This window comes from Opisthorchis viverrini (assembly GCF_000715545.1).
Source record: "Opisthorchis viverrini unplaced genomic scaffold opera_v5_405, whole genome shotgun sequence".
NCBI classification, from domain to species: Eukaryota; Metazoa; Platyhelminthes; class Trematoda; order Opisthorchiida; family Opisthorchiidae; genus Opisthorchis; species Opisthorchis viverrini.
The window spans coordinates 278,550-292,448 of record NW_008752063.1 but is presented as its reverse complement, the minus strand read 5'-3'; the positions used below and the strand labels follow the sequence as shown (position 1 = coordinate 292,448).

At 47.8% G+C, this 13,899-nt stretch overlaps 2 protein-coding genes across 2 annotated transcripts in view; one reads left to right on the top strand and one right to left on the bottom strand.

Annotated features, from left to right (window-relative positions):
* T265_10772 (hypothetical protein) lies at window positions 1–7,418 on the bottom strand (the record flags this gene model as incomplete). Its single annotated transcript, XM_009177239.1, has 4 exons — window positions 1–352; window positions 3,966–4,604; window positions 6,043–6,361; window positions 7,235–7,418. The coding sequence occupies 4 exons, from the start codon at window positions 7,416–7,418 to the stop codon at window positions 1–3; spliced, it is 1,494 nt and encodes a 497-aa protein (XP_009175503.1).
* A 6,228-nt stretch (window positions 7,419–13,646) lies between these two features.
* Window positions 13,647–13,899, top strand: part of T265_15247 (hypothetical protein) — a gene marked incomplete at both ends in the record, with an annotated part of 7,029 nt that continues 6,776 nt past the window's right edge. The window contains one exon of the mRNA XM_009177246.1: window positions 13,647–13,883. Within this exon, the coding sequence (XP_009175510.1) occupies window positions 13,662–13,808 (147 nt within the window). The remainder of the gene's footprint in view (window positions 13,884–13,899) is intronic.

Sequence of the window (13,899 nt, the reverse complement as noted above, 5' to 3'; positions counted from 1 at the left end):
TCAACGCTGCTGTTCCAGAAGGAGCGGCAGGCGGTGATCAACCGTCGCCACTGATAACTGACGGCGATCTGGTCTACTTAGATTAGGGGCCGGTTTGTTGGTGGGCACCACGTTGTCAAGCGATTTTCGCTGTTCCGGAAATTCGTACTGCAAGGGAACAGTCTGTGATCGGTCTCCGTTGTCTGTACGACTCGTGTCCAAACCAAGACGACCGCCCAATCGGGCCTCAGCAGCGCTTAGTCTACCTACCTGGGCGTTCATATCACCAGCAACCACAACGATATCTGAGCTTTTAGTCTGCTGTAGAAGGGCACCTAGAGCGTCATAGAAACTGTCCTTGGCAAATTCAGAGCTGCAGTCACTTGTGGCATAAGCGGACACAACTAAGGTGCAATGAACTCCACTTCCTCTAAATTCTCTCACATATGTTGCCAAACAAGCCGCACAGAGACGACTATCAACGGGCATCCAATCAAGCAGACGCTTCCGCTCGGTCACTCATTACAATACTCGCTGACAATACGAGTGGTAGTGATATGGGCCGGCCGCCAAGTCGATAACATCTCCGGTCAAATTCAGGTAGGGTCATAGAGACACCACCCTGAACGCCACCCTTCCCGGTAAGCGGTGTCGGTGTGCGCAGCGTATGACCTAGCCACCGAGGTTTACGGTGCTGGATGTTTTTTCGTGGCGAGTCACTTGCTACAACACCAAACATCGTTTTTCATTGACTCTACCAATTTGGTGACACTGTCCAGCAGCAACAGTGTTGAAGAACCTGAAGACGCTTCAAGTCTTCCGTTCCCACACGTCTTGGCTCGCAGCTATACAACAGTCCCTACTGTAGCCGGTACATGCTTGGTCCACTGATATGCTTTTCGACATCGCAGTTGGTGCGAATTGGCGAATGTAATTCAGATCACTAGGATTCCGCGGAGTCTAATGGGAAATGTGAAACTCCCCACTACCCTCGATGTTTGTGGTTAGCTGACGAGGTATATTCAAGAAGTGCAAAATCTGGAGACATGAATTTGCACCTTGTAAGATTCCAGCTGCACGCCAAAGGATGGGTTGATAATGGTTAGCTTAGCTATTTGTCATCAAAGCCCGGAAATACATGCATGTCTCAAGGTTCTCGGTACCAAAGACTTGAGATCACGGGTTTTGAAGAGACAACCTAACCGTGTTGTGACAGTTTGTGTACCTCGGCGGCCCATTGAGCTATACTGGGGGGCGTCCGCGCAACACTCATAGTCTCCCCTACCAGGTTGGTCAATGGTTATAGAGTCTCCCCTACCAGGTTGGTCAATGGTTAGAGGTCTGAAGTACGCAGTCTCCTGGTCCTCCAGGTTGGGGGTTGGAACATGTGTGGCGATATGCCCCATAAAAATTGTAATGTACTTAGATTTCCAGCCAAACACCACTGCCTTCCAATCAGGCTTTTGGACCAAAGGCTTTGGTTGAGGACCATAATCATTTTCATGTCTTATTGAGAGCGCCCTGGTAGTATTCCAACCATGAAATGGACTTACACAAATAAACTCATGCCACAACGGTCTTCGCGTGGTGACATCAGCCGGGTCGCTGAATACGGCAGGGCGGGTAAGCGAAACCATGCTACCGGTAATGCCTCCTTTCTCTTTCACATACTTTTTCTTCCCCCTCTCCCCACTCCATTAATAGCTCTATCTTTCTAAGCCCAGCACTTAGGACTGATGACTCCGTCCGTTCTGCAATGGTTTTGAAAGCAACACCTGCGAGTCATCCGGCGCCCCATCCTCAGGCATATCGAAATCAATACTCAAGCCCCGATGCCCAGTCTATCTGGCCGCCTTCAATGTCGGTACTCTGAAGCAAGCAGCACAACCAGCTGCTATTGCTCTCACACTGGACTCGCTTGGCATTGGTGTGTGCTGTGTCTCGGAAACAGGAATTTAAGATGAAAGCACGGAGGTTGAGGTATTCATCAGTCTTCACTCGCTTCCGGCTACGCAATTATGGTGACCCAGATGCTGCAGCGGCGGGATATGCAGGGGTTTGTATCGTCCTAAGTCACCGAGCGGAAGTACCCTTGCATGACTAGATACCTGTTAGTAGTGACCTATGTGCAGTTCGTCTGGCAACGTCTTGAAGGAGTTCCACAAATAGGGAAATTTGTCGATGTCTGTTGTCGTGCCTTCATATGCCTCAAGTGACTGTAGCTCCGACGCCGTCAAAGACAGGCTTTATGACACCCTAAATGCCCTGTTGCGGCGAGCCAGAAGCTCAGACATCGTGGTGATTGCTGGAGGTTGAATGCGCAAGTGGGCAGGCTTAGTACATCTGAGACTCAATTAGGTGGTCGACGTGGATTGGACCAGATACGTACGGAGAATGGTGAACGATTGCTTCAGCGGTGTGCTGACCACAAGCTGTTTTTATGCAGTACTAACTTCCGAAATAGCCGAAGTCGTCTGGCCTTATGGTGTCCTTCAACGGCGTGCCGGTCATGGACTGAAATCGATCAAATTGCCATCAGTTACCGATGGCGCAGATCAACACCTGACTGTCGCTAGTTTTGGAACATATTTGTGGAATCTGACCTCGCATTCGTCCGGAGTCGCTTCTCCCTGCGATTTCCAGGGCCGTGTAAGGTGCGGTAAAACGCTTGGAAACAGATTCTGATAGATCCGGACTTTAGACGAACTTGCCAGAGTCACCTTCTAGTCTCCTCCAAGTGCTGCACCAGATGTCAACTCACATTGGAACGAGATAGCCAGTTATCTGCATAGTGCTGGGATAACTTCCTGTGGGCGAAACCATCAAGGATCAGAAGGGAATGACCATCTTGAATAAGGCAGAATGCCTCGACCTCGAATGGAAGTTATCGTTCCGTTGCCCACTTCTGGAGCCCACAGTTGACGTAGAACCCTGGACGGTGAACCTGAAACGCCCTACGGCCTCGGAGGTCTATGACTGCATATGTTCTCTCAAGCACCACCAAGGTTCTGGTTCCGGATTACCTCCAACCCGCATTGTTCAAAGATAGGAGCGAAATCCTCAGCCAGTACTTGTCTGATCTGTTTACCTACATTTGGGTACAAGAGACACTCCCAGACAACTGGGTAGGTAGGTGATAATGCCCATTTTCAAAATAGGGACTCGTAGTGAGTGTGGTGACCACAGGAGGGTCAGCTTAACCCCCGTTTGTAACGAAACTGCTGGCGTCACTTGTGTTTCGTCGCCTTTTGGCAGAGGTCGTGTTCGAACCACTAAGCCATCTCACCCCCGTGAATCTCAAGGGATGTGTGTATCAGATTACAATATGGATTGTTTTGTTGTATGGCTTAGACTTGGCCTGTCAGAGCAGCGGAACTGAGACGTCTTCAGGTTTTCGACAACTGTTGTCACAGGACTATAGCTCGTGTAGGTTGGTGTCTGAGGATCCGTACTGAGGCAATTAGAAAGCTAGTTTTTGGTCATGCAACTGGAGGTTCCATTGGGAATGTGTCAAGCACCAGAAGCTGCGTTCGTTAGGCCATGTATTACGTATGCCGAGGAGAGTGCTGTTTTCCATGCCCTGAACAATTGCTGTTTACCATTAGCTTTCCTACCCATTACCAACAAACTAGAGACACTGACGTCAATTAATCGACCGTCCGTCTTATGCAACCCTCACTTTGCAGACGATCCACGGTTAGATGCTTGGCGTGGCGCTCGTCGATGGGCCACAACCGCACCGGGAAATATCTATCTCACGCGTCAATCCTACGAAGAGTTCGGATCAGACTGGTTGGTGGAACACGCTATTGGAAATCGATGTTGGAACAGTGTCGTCCAAACTTTGTGATTATTGTACAATATTTATTTTTTCGTACCGATTTTCTATGTACTATACTTCAGTAAATGACGTCAGTCGCAGAGAATCGCACCCGTGCGAGAGCTGTGACAACGCCATACTTGTATAATAATAAGTATGTATTTACATCAACTGGGTAATCACCCTTTCTTTACTGTCACGAATCATTTGCCGCCAGTTGGGCCCTGCGGCTGGTTCTACAGGTCTGGAGTTCTCTGTGCTAAAGCTGGTTATCTGCTTGCATAATTCTACAGATAACTGGGACTGAAAGGTGGGGAATACGGTGGCTTGCCATTCCACAGCAGTCGGGTCTTGCAGACTGAAGCAACTCCGTAGGAAAGCAAGTTTGTGATGAGCGTTCAGCAACTGCTTCTTTGGCGCTTCATGTTCGGTTGGACCTTCCGTATCTATACCGGACCTTACGGAATTGATCAAGATATGCGCGTCCTCTAGAGCATGACCAACGTTATTAACCGTCCTTGTCAAGGCCACAGCGTCCTCCAAAAGAACGACCATTGTTTGAGGACTGCACGGGAATTTCAACTGACACAACCGTATCTGGACAGACCCGACCACTTGTGATACGGAAGAGAAAGTCGGAGGAATTCGCGAACTGATTGGGCTGAGAATCACCGTTCGAGATGTGTCTCTGCTCTTTTCCTTCGGTGGCGACTTTGAAATACGGGAACAGCCGAATGACGCCACAATCTGGCAAAAGTTGGAGGCAGCTTCGTGCTTTAGGTCCATGTAATCGCCGTTGTACAATCTACAATAAAATAGCAGATTTAGTTTGTAAGTTACCGTTTTTTAATGCTAGTGTATCTGATTCGCTGTCTCATTACAGTGAATCTCAGACGTCTGTGCAGCCGATTAGCTAGATAGCTTTATTCGAGCAATACATCAAGTGCGGACAACCGCGCCAGTAATCTCTTCTTTAATCAGTATAAAAATGTCTTTATTGAATTCAAATTACCATTTGTCCCTTCGTACCCGTATTCAACGACGTCTCATGCGAAAATTACTTCCGGAACGTCGTCGTATTTTATGTCCCTGCACCAGGGACTACACATTCAAACCCTTGGCTTAGCAACACTTCAAAACCATCTTGGGAGAAACTAGTGATTTCATTGGTTATACTGCCTGAAATTTAGTCCCTTATTGAGCGTGCACCTTGTGAACACATCACTCAGAAAGACCGTGGTTGACAGAAGGGTATGATTTCAATATGAATAAAATGTGCTTAGGTAACCCCTATCGGCCAGGTTATCCATCCCTGAAAGAACTGGTGACTACTTATTGATTTATTTGGAGAGACCTTGTAATAGAAGCAAACAATCGATCAACTGTAACATCCTTTCTATGCCTAGCTGCCATTTCATCCGAAGGAAAAACGAGGGATAATATACCGCCAGGTTGTCCAAGGCTACACTGGAGCAGTCGAAATGCAAAGGTTGGGTTTGAACCACGGATCTTCCGGTTAGTAAGTTCGCGTCTTAACCATTCAGCTATCTCGGAGTCAGATAAACCATGAGTTAGGACTGGCTCGGGTGCTGGTCTTCACCCAGTGGACAACTAGCTGTTTACATCCGATAACTCACATTCTAGCACGCTGCTACAAAAGGCTAGGTAAATTTGATTACCAGCACACAACAGGAGAGTGACTCGTTCTTCTAGCAGGATGAGTAGTCAAAGGCGTTTAAAAAATCTATAGGTCTCAGTAGCGATCACTGGGAAATTGATCCGAGGGATATAGCGGGTGGTACTAGCATCGAGATCATTATGTTTAACAGATCTCCACCTGTCTCCTACTACCGCAGGGATACGTGCATTGTGGAGTGGAAGCTTCTGGAGCTGCGGCTAATCTGCAGTACCCCTACTAAACACGGCTCACTGTGTAGGGGACGATCGTTCCATTTTGTGCTTTATTACCACCCCTACTAAACACGGCAAATTCACTGATTGGTAGGAGATAGCTGTAGCCGGTATTGAGCTCACTGTGTAGAGGACGATCGTTCCATTTTGTGCTTTATTACCGACACTGAGCGCCGGAACTCTAGTAGAACGTGAAGAAACTGCAGGGAAACCTTGTACTAGCCGAAGTTCTAGCACTTACCGAGCAATGAAGGGTCCAGTGGTTTTTCACTCTAATAGAACGTGAAGAAACTGCAAGGAAACCTTGTACTAGCGGAAGTTCTAGCACTTACCGAGCAATGAAGGCGTATCCGAGGAGTACATCGAGCAACACAAAGACGACGGAATGATGTGGTAATTTTCCAGAGGGAAAAATTTCACTGAGCCGTAGTGGCGGTGGCAACCGGTGGAGAGAGGGATTGTTTGTGACATCCACCGAATGGTCCACCTCAACAATTGCATCGTTCTTGACATGCCACCACGGAACCCATAGAGGCACATAGTTCTTTATTTCTCCGCTGTTAATCAGACGACAAAATTCCCTCTTCTCCTGCATTGGGAGCTTCGACCAAACAAGATTCGTATCCAGTGTGTCACAATTCAAGTCGAGATCTACAAAGCTGTCGTTGAAGAGAATGGATATTTTCAAATAGGTTATTTTCGTGAGGCGTTTACCTTCGGTAGGTTCGTAGTGAAAACGAATAAAGGAAAAACATCTAGTACTGGCCCACCCCAAGGTTCCGTAGGACCGATTAGATAACTTCGACAGACTGACTGTCTAACAGCCATTGCTACCGGTTGGCGGATATCTCTTACAATTTCATCGCATAGGTGACGGAATGGCCGTAGAGATCACAAGCGTTATTACCATATTCTTTCCCAAACGTCGCAGTGTACTTCTGTGCCACTTCGAAAGGAGTCGGAAACGTCGCGTTCCTTTTTGGCTGCAGCATGTTACACATGGATTCCATGCACGCCACATCATTGCCACCCGTTCCCGAAACCTCGGCGATGTGTTATCAAGTGTTAACTCCGTGCATAATTCAGTAGATTTGCCGAACACATTTAGTTAGAAAGACGAACATGTGTTGCATAAGTGGCCTATGAAACATGGTGGTTCAAAGGAACTAATGATCGTCCAACTGTGAAATCTTGATGTCTAGCTTCCCGTGCCACCCGAAGGAACCATGAAGGCTGGGATAATGCCAGGTTACCCAAGCCTAGACAGGATAATTCGAGATGCAGAGGTCGGGTTCGAACCACGAACTTTCCGGTCAGTGAATTCGCCTTTTAACCACTGAACCATCTCGCTCCTAGTCAAAGCAACTGAAATGATAGGTAAATACGTTTATGCGAAAAACGAAAAGTCTCGGAAGCTGATGCGTCCAATATAGAGAACTAACTGTAGATGTCGGTATACATCGAAGCCGAACTTAAGAAATCGAGTTACTACAATGAGATGTCCTGAGGAAACGTACCGCTTACTTGGGTCCTGATCATCACTTCCAACTTCTGACTCAGTAGATTCATTGTCTTCCGGGTCGTTAGAGACGCGTGAGTCATCGGTGTCGCGATAAATGGTTTTTGATGCATCAGCCTCGCGGCGCAGTATATCCAACATGCGACTGCGGCTGTTAGAGTCTGAGAAGCGATTCCGCATCGAATCCATGCAGCAGTCGCGGTAAAACGCTTCTGAACATTGGTTGTGCTTCTCACTTCGGTAGCAAGCTAGTGAACAGTAATTAATTCCACAACGAGGACATATGTAGTGTGACTGTTTGAAACAGATGCCACAAATGTGGGAAGCGAATTCGGCCGATTGGTTAGGTACGTTCATTCCAATCAGAATAGCTACCAAAATGAAAAAAATACTGATGAGGTAAAATTGGTCAGGAAACAAAAACATAGAATCAAACCACTGCTTCTTTCGCAACGTTACTCGTTATAATAGTGCTCGTCTTCCACCGCTCTCGAGCTTGCGCAACCCTGATTATATCGTCACTCCACATAAGCTTCTCCGCTCACACTACGTAACTTTGTGGGCGTTATCCTAGCTGCAGCAACAATTGTTGCGTCACCTCCGTGTATCAGTAAGTGCTACCAATTTTTAGCTCAGTTTTAAAACAATGAACCGCGATAGTGTGTGTGGTGATTCGGGTCGTCACAGCTTGTGGCATTGAGTAGTTTAAAAAATACGGACCACACGACACTTCTAGAGGCAAAATATAAAAAAAGAAAACACGTACAACACCGCCATGTCGATGAGTACATCCGGTCATTCATGTGGTCAGTCTTTTACGATCCAACCTCGTAGACGATACGTACCAGTGCACTCGAGGCCCTTTTGTGCTTTCAATGCTCGGTCCTAATGTACTTTTCACCTTTGGTATCTTTCGATCGGAGCCTGCCTCAGCAAACAGGGCATGGCAAGTCAGTTTCTCACCTGAAATACGGAGCACGTTACCGTGTCAGAAAAGTGCGTGCAGCCGAATGGATTGAACGGTCGATTTGTTGTCAAAAGCTATTCACCGCAATTCGACACTGCTCGTTTGATGATACACGTGAAATGATTCGAAGGCAACGACAGTCAAACACTCTCTTGAATTCGGCGCACAATGACGAGGCTCTACATACCGGACGCACTGCGGCGTCTAGGCCCTATATTTAATTGGGAGATAAATATCATGTCAACCACACAAGCCCTTGAGTCGAAGGAAAACATAACGAGTCCTAGTGCTTCTAGAATTCACTCCGTCGGTAATGCTGACATTTGTGACGCAAATTGGCAGACCTGTCCCTATTGCTGGTGACTCTAATGCCACTACCAGCTTCGGTAGGGCATTCGCCCAGTCTTGTAATCGCGAGTGAAAGATAGAAGACATAACGACCTTAATTCGACTACAAATTTGCGAAGGGAATGTGATAATGAGCAGGCCCGCTCAACACTACCGTAGACTTCCATGGGTGTTGGCTTACAAGAACTGAAGGAAAATGACATCCAACAAACTTGTGGGGGACAGAGATCGCCACAAATCAGTGCAACCGGCCGAGACGAACGCTACCTTTGGATAGAGGAAAACAACTGTTGACCTAAGTATGACGACGTTCAAGTTGTCGTGAGGCAAAGATCTGGTCAACGCGTCCAAGATCCGGGTGGGTTCCAGCTTGGTTATCACAGCTCTGTCGTTCGCAAGTACTGACGAACCTGCGTAAAATGACGCCTGTGAAAAACTCAGAAGCGATGACAACTAAGCTGACAACGCGATGATTCTCATGTTCAGAACAAACACCTTTTTGAAGATAGTAACGACGTCAAATATATGGCAAATTCTTCGGTCTTGTGAGATTGTGAACGACTCCTCCATCCCTAAACAAGTCGGGAACCAGACACACGGGATCAAGCGCTTTGGTGTGCCTCAAAAGTTAAATCTTCGCTCTTGACTACAGCTTCTGTTGGGACCAGCCAGTACACGTTCCATTTTGAAGCTAGTACGTTCATCGTTTTGCTGAGTCACTCAGGCCAGTTCATATTCTGTCCACCAGGGTATGTGGAGGGAATCGGAATGGAGTTTTGAGCCGTCTTCCTCACTAATAACTTCACTGACCGGCAGCTTTCTTGACCCGAGGTTGCAAACATAAATTGGAGAGGCGTTCGACCGTTTCCAATCACCGCCACTTTCCTATAACTTGGACTCGGTCAACCTTGCGACTGCGAGTCGGATGCCATTTCAGATATTCTCTCGTCATCGTCCTGGTGGAACCAGCATCCTTTCCATGATCAGAAACAAGGATTGCTGTGCGATCCAACTTGATTCCGGCCGTAGTTTTGTTTCGGGATGCACAACCGAATGCCGCATTCACAGCGCTTTGAATTTCGTAGCAGTCTTATTTCGGCCGACCGGTTTGATTGTGTCCGTAATTTGTAAGGGCAATTGGCACTGACAGACTTGACGACCGAATCTTGTGGGCGATGAAGAACAGTTGGCACTGACAGACTTCTTTGACGACCGAATCTTGTGGGCGATGAAGATCATAGTGACGAATCGTTTTCTCAGCCGCTGAGAAAAGCCAAAACACAAACAAAAACTAGGGAATGATCCAACTCCTTACATGTCTTCCGACAGAACCAATTGACCTGAACGCAAATCACTATCTGAATCTGCGTGCTATGTGGTCAACTTAATTACTAGAGTGGTTCGCCGAGCTCGGTGAGCAGACCAACAACCAAGCAGTGCACCCGAGCTACTTATATTCCGCAATTGCCACCAATTATCTATCCTTTCCTGTACAAAAAAGCGTTCAGCAGTAGCACCCTTTCGGTGCTTAACTGTCAAGCCACCCTAAAGAAGCACGAGGGCTGGAATGCTGCCAATTTGCCTACTGAGCTACCTCTTCCAATATCTCCAGCCCAGCGGAGAAGGGCTACAAGGAACGCCATCCGCCTACTGAGCCACCTCTTCCAATATCTCCAGCCAAGCGGAGAAGGGCTACAAGGAACGCCATCCTAGAAGACATACTGCACCAACAACACTAAAACTTCGTAGTCTCTTTCAAGGCCTTCTGAAGAAGACGCGGAATAAAACAATCGTACCGGTAGACGCTGTTTCGGCATGCGTAGCACATGGCCGAGCAACTGTAGTTGATGAATATGAATGTTTCCTCAGCTGAAGCAATTGTTTAGCTGTTGCATCCTTTAGGTGTTTAGCTGCCATGCCACCCGAAGGAAGCACGATGGCTGGGATACCGCCAGGTTGCTCAAGCCTAGACAGGGGAACTCGAGATGCAGAGTTCGGGTTCGTACTACGGACCTTCTGGTCAGTAAATTCACCCTCTAACCACCGAGTCGTGACTGAAGTACCTGCTGCACAACCAAATACCTGCCTCCTAATTTTCTCGTTACCAAACCGATGACGCCATCCAACATCAGCAACACTTGTAAGGTATTGGTGGTTATAAACCCCAAGACGCCTCCCGCAATATGTCCTCGGAGGCCATGTTTTCCAACCATACAACAACACAGTCATTACTATAGCCTGGCACATGCAACTCTTGAGACCTAGTGACATGCCTTTTTGAGGTCACAAGTGACAAGTCAGCAAACGTGATTCAGGCCTTTCAGATTCGTGCACTGGCTTCACGACGCACACTTCCGTAAGAAATAATGAAACCACCGACATATATAAAATTTTCCACAACCTCAAGTGATTCGCCTTAAGTTTTAAGGCGTATGTTCAGAGACTGCAAGTTCTGATGCACGACTTTGCACTTCAAAGTGCATGCCGAAGAAGGGTATGACGGTGGCCAGTTGATTCAACAGAAAGTGTTCCTTGACTTCGTCTTCGTTAGTCATATCCATGTTCAGAAAAATGCACGGATCGACTGTTCCAAAGAAAGAAAAGAAAAGAACGCGTTCAGCTGTAGCACCCTTCCGGTGCCTAACTGCCATGCCACCCGAAGGAAGCACGAGGGCTGGGATACTGCCAGGTTGCCCAAGCCTAGACAGGGAAAGTCGAGTGGCGGAGGTCGGATTCGAACCACAGACCTTCCGGTCAGTAAATTCGCGCTCTAACCACTTGGGCCATCTCGCCCCAGTCGCAATACGGACACCGGCTCCCCTTGTTGCGACGGCTATCTTAGGCACCTGAGACACTGGTCCGAGAGCACCAAGCAGGATTAACAGGGATGCACGGACCACATCGTCAAGTTACTTCAAGTGCTTCAGCAGCGCCACTTATAGCGCCGATCGACAAGTACGATTTTTCTCTGCGTTAGAGGAGCCTTCGTTTGTGTGGACAGATCACATCTCCTACATATTCTGGGCCAGAGGAGAATGCCCTTGAAGGTCTTAAACAATCTTCGTGGCCTGTGTTTCCATAAATCCGGTCAAATGAAGGTGTACAGCGAACTGTGCAGACAACTAGTGGGGTTTCTCAGCGGTAAGCGATGAAGGTGTACAGCGAACTGTGCAGAAACCTTCTGACAACTAGTGGGGTTTCTCAGCGGTAAGCCTTGTGGTACACAGCCTGGAATCTGATTTTTTTTACACTCTAACCGTTGTTGTTCGCTGGCGTGGATAGTTTCCTACCCATCACAGTAGTGAACCTGAACCATGGTAGGCAGCCAGTCACGCTGACAAGACGTGGCGTGGTGTCTCATCGAAGGCCTTGGTGAGGTAGCTGACGTCCACTTCAATACCGGGGTCCAATTCTTTCGTCCAGCTTTTCCCTGTGAGCAGCACATTCTTGAAGCAGAATCTCTTGCGTTTCGGAAACAGTAATAACAAATAATAACCATTCAGCTGTAATACCCTTTCGGAGCCTGGCTTCCATGTCACCCGAAAGAAGCACGAGGGCGGGGATACTGCCAGGTTGCCCAAACCTAGACAGGGGAAGTCGAGAGGTAGTGGTCGAGTTCGAACCACGGACCTTCCGGTCGCAAAATTCGCGCTCTAACCACTGATCCATCTCGGAAACGGTGTTCAGTGTAGCTCATAGTGTGCTCGACAATAATCCGCTACGATAGATCCCACTACTCAGGGGAACACTGGTAGAAATAAAATTCAACGGTGGTTGGCTGAATGGGAACGTCTACCACCTCATAGACTGGAGTTCTTACCCCTTGCTTCTATCACGCAGGGCCCGTGGGGATTTTGGAGGGAGTGAGATGGCGGCGTCTCCGATCAAGAGCGAGAGTCCTTGGACTGTGTCATCAGGACCCTCAACGGCAATTTCTGAAGATTCCCAATTTGCGTCCCACTGATATTGGAGTAGGCTGTGTGGCTCAGACGAATGGGTGAGTGAAGTAGTAACCAGAGGCCAGCCATCCCTAATAGCTGAACACCACCATTCGGATGGATGTGCCACATGCAGGCTACGGACTAAATGAAGGCATGCCCTGATTGGTCAGAATGCCAGCCAATCTGGGTCTAGCACCTCTAGCTCGACGCTTCCCTCTCCGTCGCGGGGATTCTGGCACAACCTTGCGGAACATTCTGTGACTGCCCTATAAATACAGTTGTAACAGTTTTCCTGTCTCCATCGAATGCTGTCTGAAATTATCGTGCCTTTTGATAAACCACAGTGGACAGAGCAGGAAGCCAGGGATCGATACAGAGTTGCCGGACAGTCCAGCAAGCCACAAAAAGTAGGCGATTCTGTGTTATTGTGGAGAAGGTGATGGCGGACACAGATACAGTAGACTGCGAGCTGCCTCCTTCGAAGTGCCCCCGTTCTGCGTGCAAAAGGGTGAGACGTGTGGCGTTTTGTACCTTTGTTTTACTGTTATTGTGGGGTGATGGCGGACACAGATACAGTAGACTGCGAGCTGCCTCCTTCGAAGTGCCCCCGTTCTGCGTGCAAAAGGGTGAGACAGACGGCGTTTTGTACCTTTGTTTTACTTCCATTATAACACTACGTTTGAATCCGAAAAACTATAAAAACGCGCACTTGTACAATTTCACTTAATGCAAGCGTGGTCACGTGCTTCAACTCTCTCCTCTGATTTCGCTCGCGCTTGCAGCGTTCATTCGCGAGTCTCGTGTGCTAACTCTGTTATCAAAACATTTCAGACTATCTTCGGAATCTACTGTATGTGGGAACTGTTCAGGAGGAGACCCCTTACCACCATAATTGGATTATTGTTTACTCGCTGATCTGGGCCAACGACGAACTATTTTAAAGAGAACATTTTTTAGTGAATCTGCTTCCTCTGACTTCTTTATTATTGCATATCCAACCTAGCGTTATTGTTTTTATTTCTTTGCCACACACCTGGCTAGCTAGACCACTACAAATTTGTTGAGCCCGAGTATTTCTAGATATTTTTTGAAAGCTTTTTCTTTCAAGTCGTCGTAATTTTGTTTCTTTCGGCCGGTAATTATGGAAGCACACTGATTCAGCGGATTTAGCTGAGAATGCGATTAGCATACGTTTGCCAGACTACAATCCACGCAACCCCAGAGTATGGTTTCACCGGGTTGAGGCTGTTTTTGCCACACGACTCATCGCTTCCCAAGTCACCCTGTTTTCCTATGTTGTCCAGCATCCTCCTTGTGATGTAGCAAGAGAAGTTGAAGATCTGTTGGAAGATATTCCTAAGGAAAATCCGTATGACGCCCTTCGGGCGGCCGTCATAAGTAGGACAGGGAAATC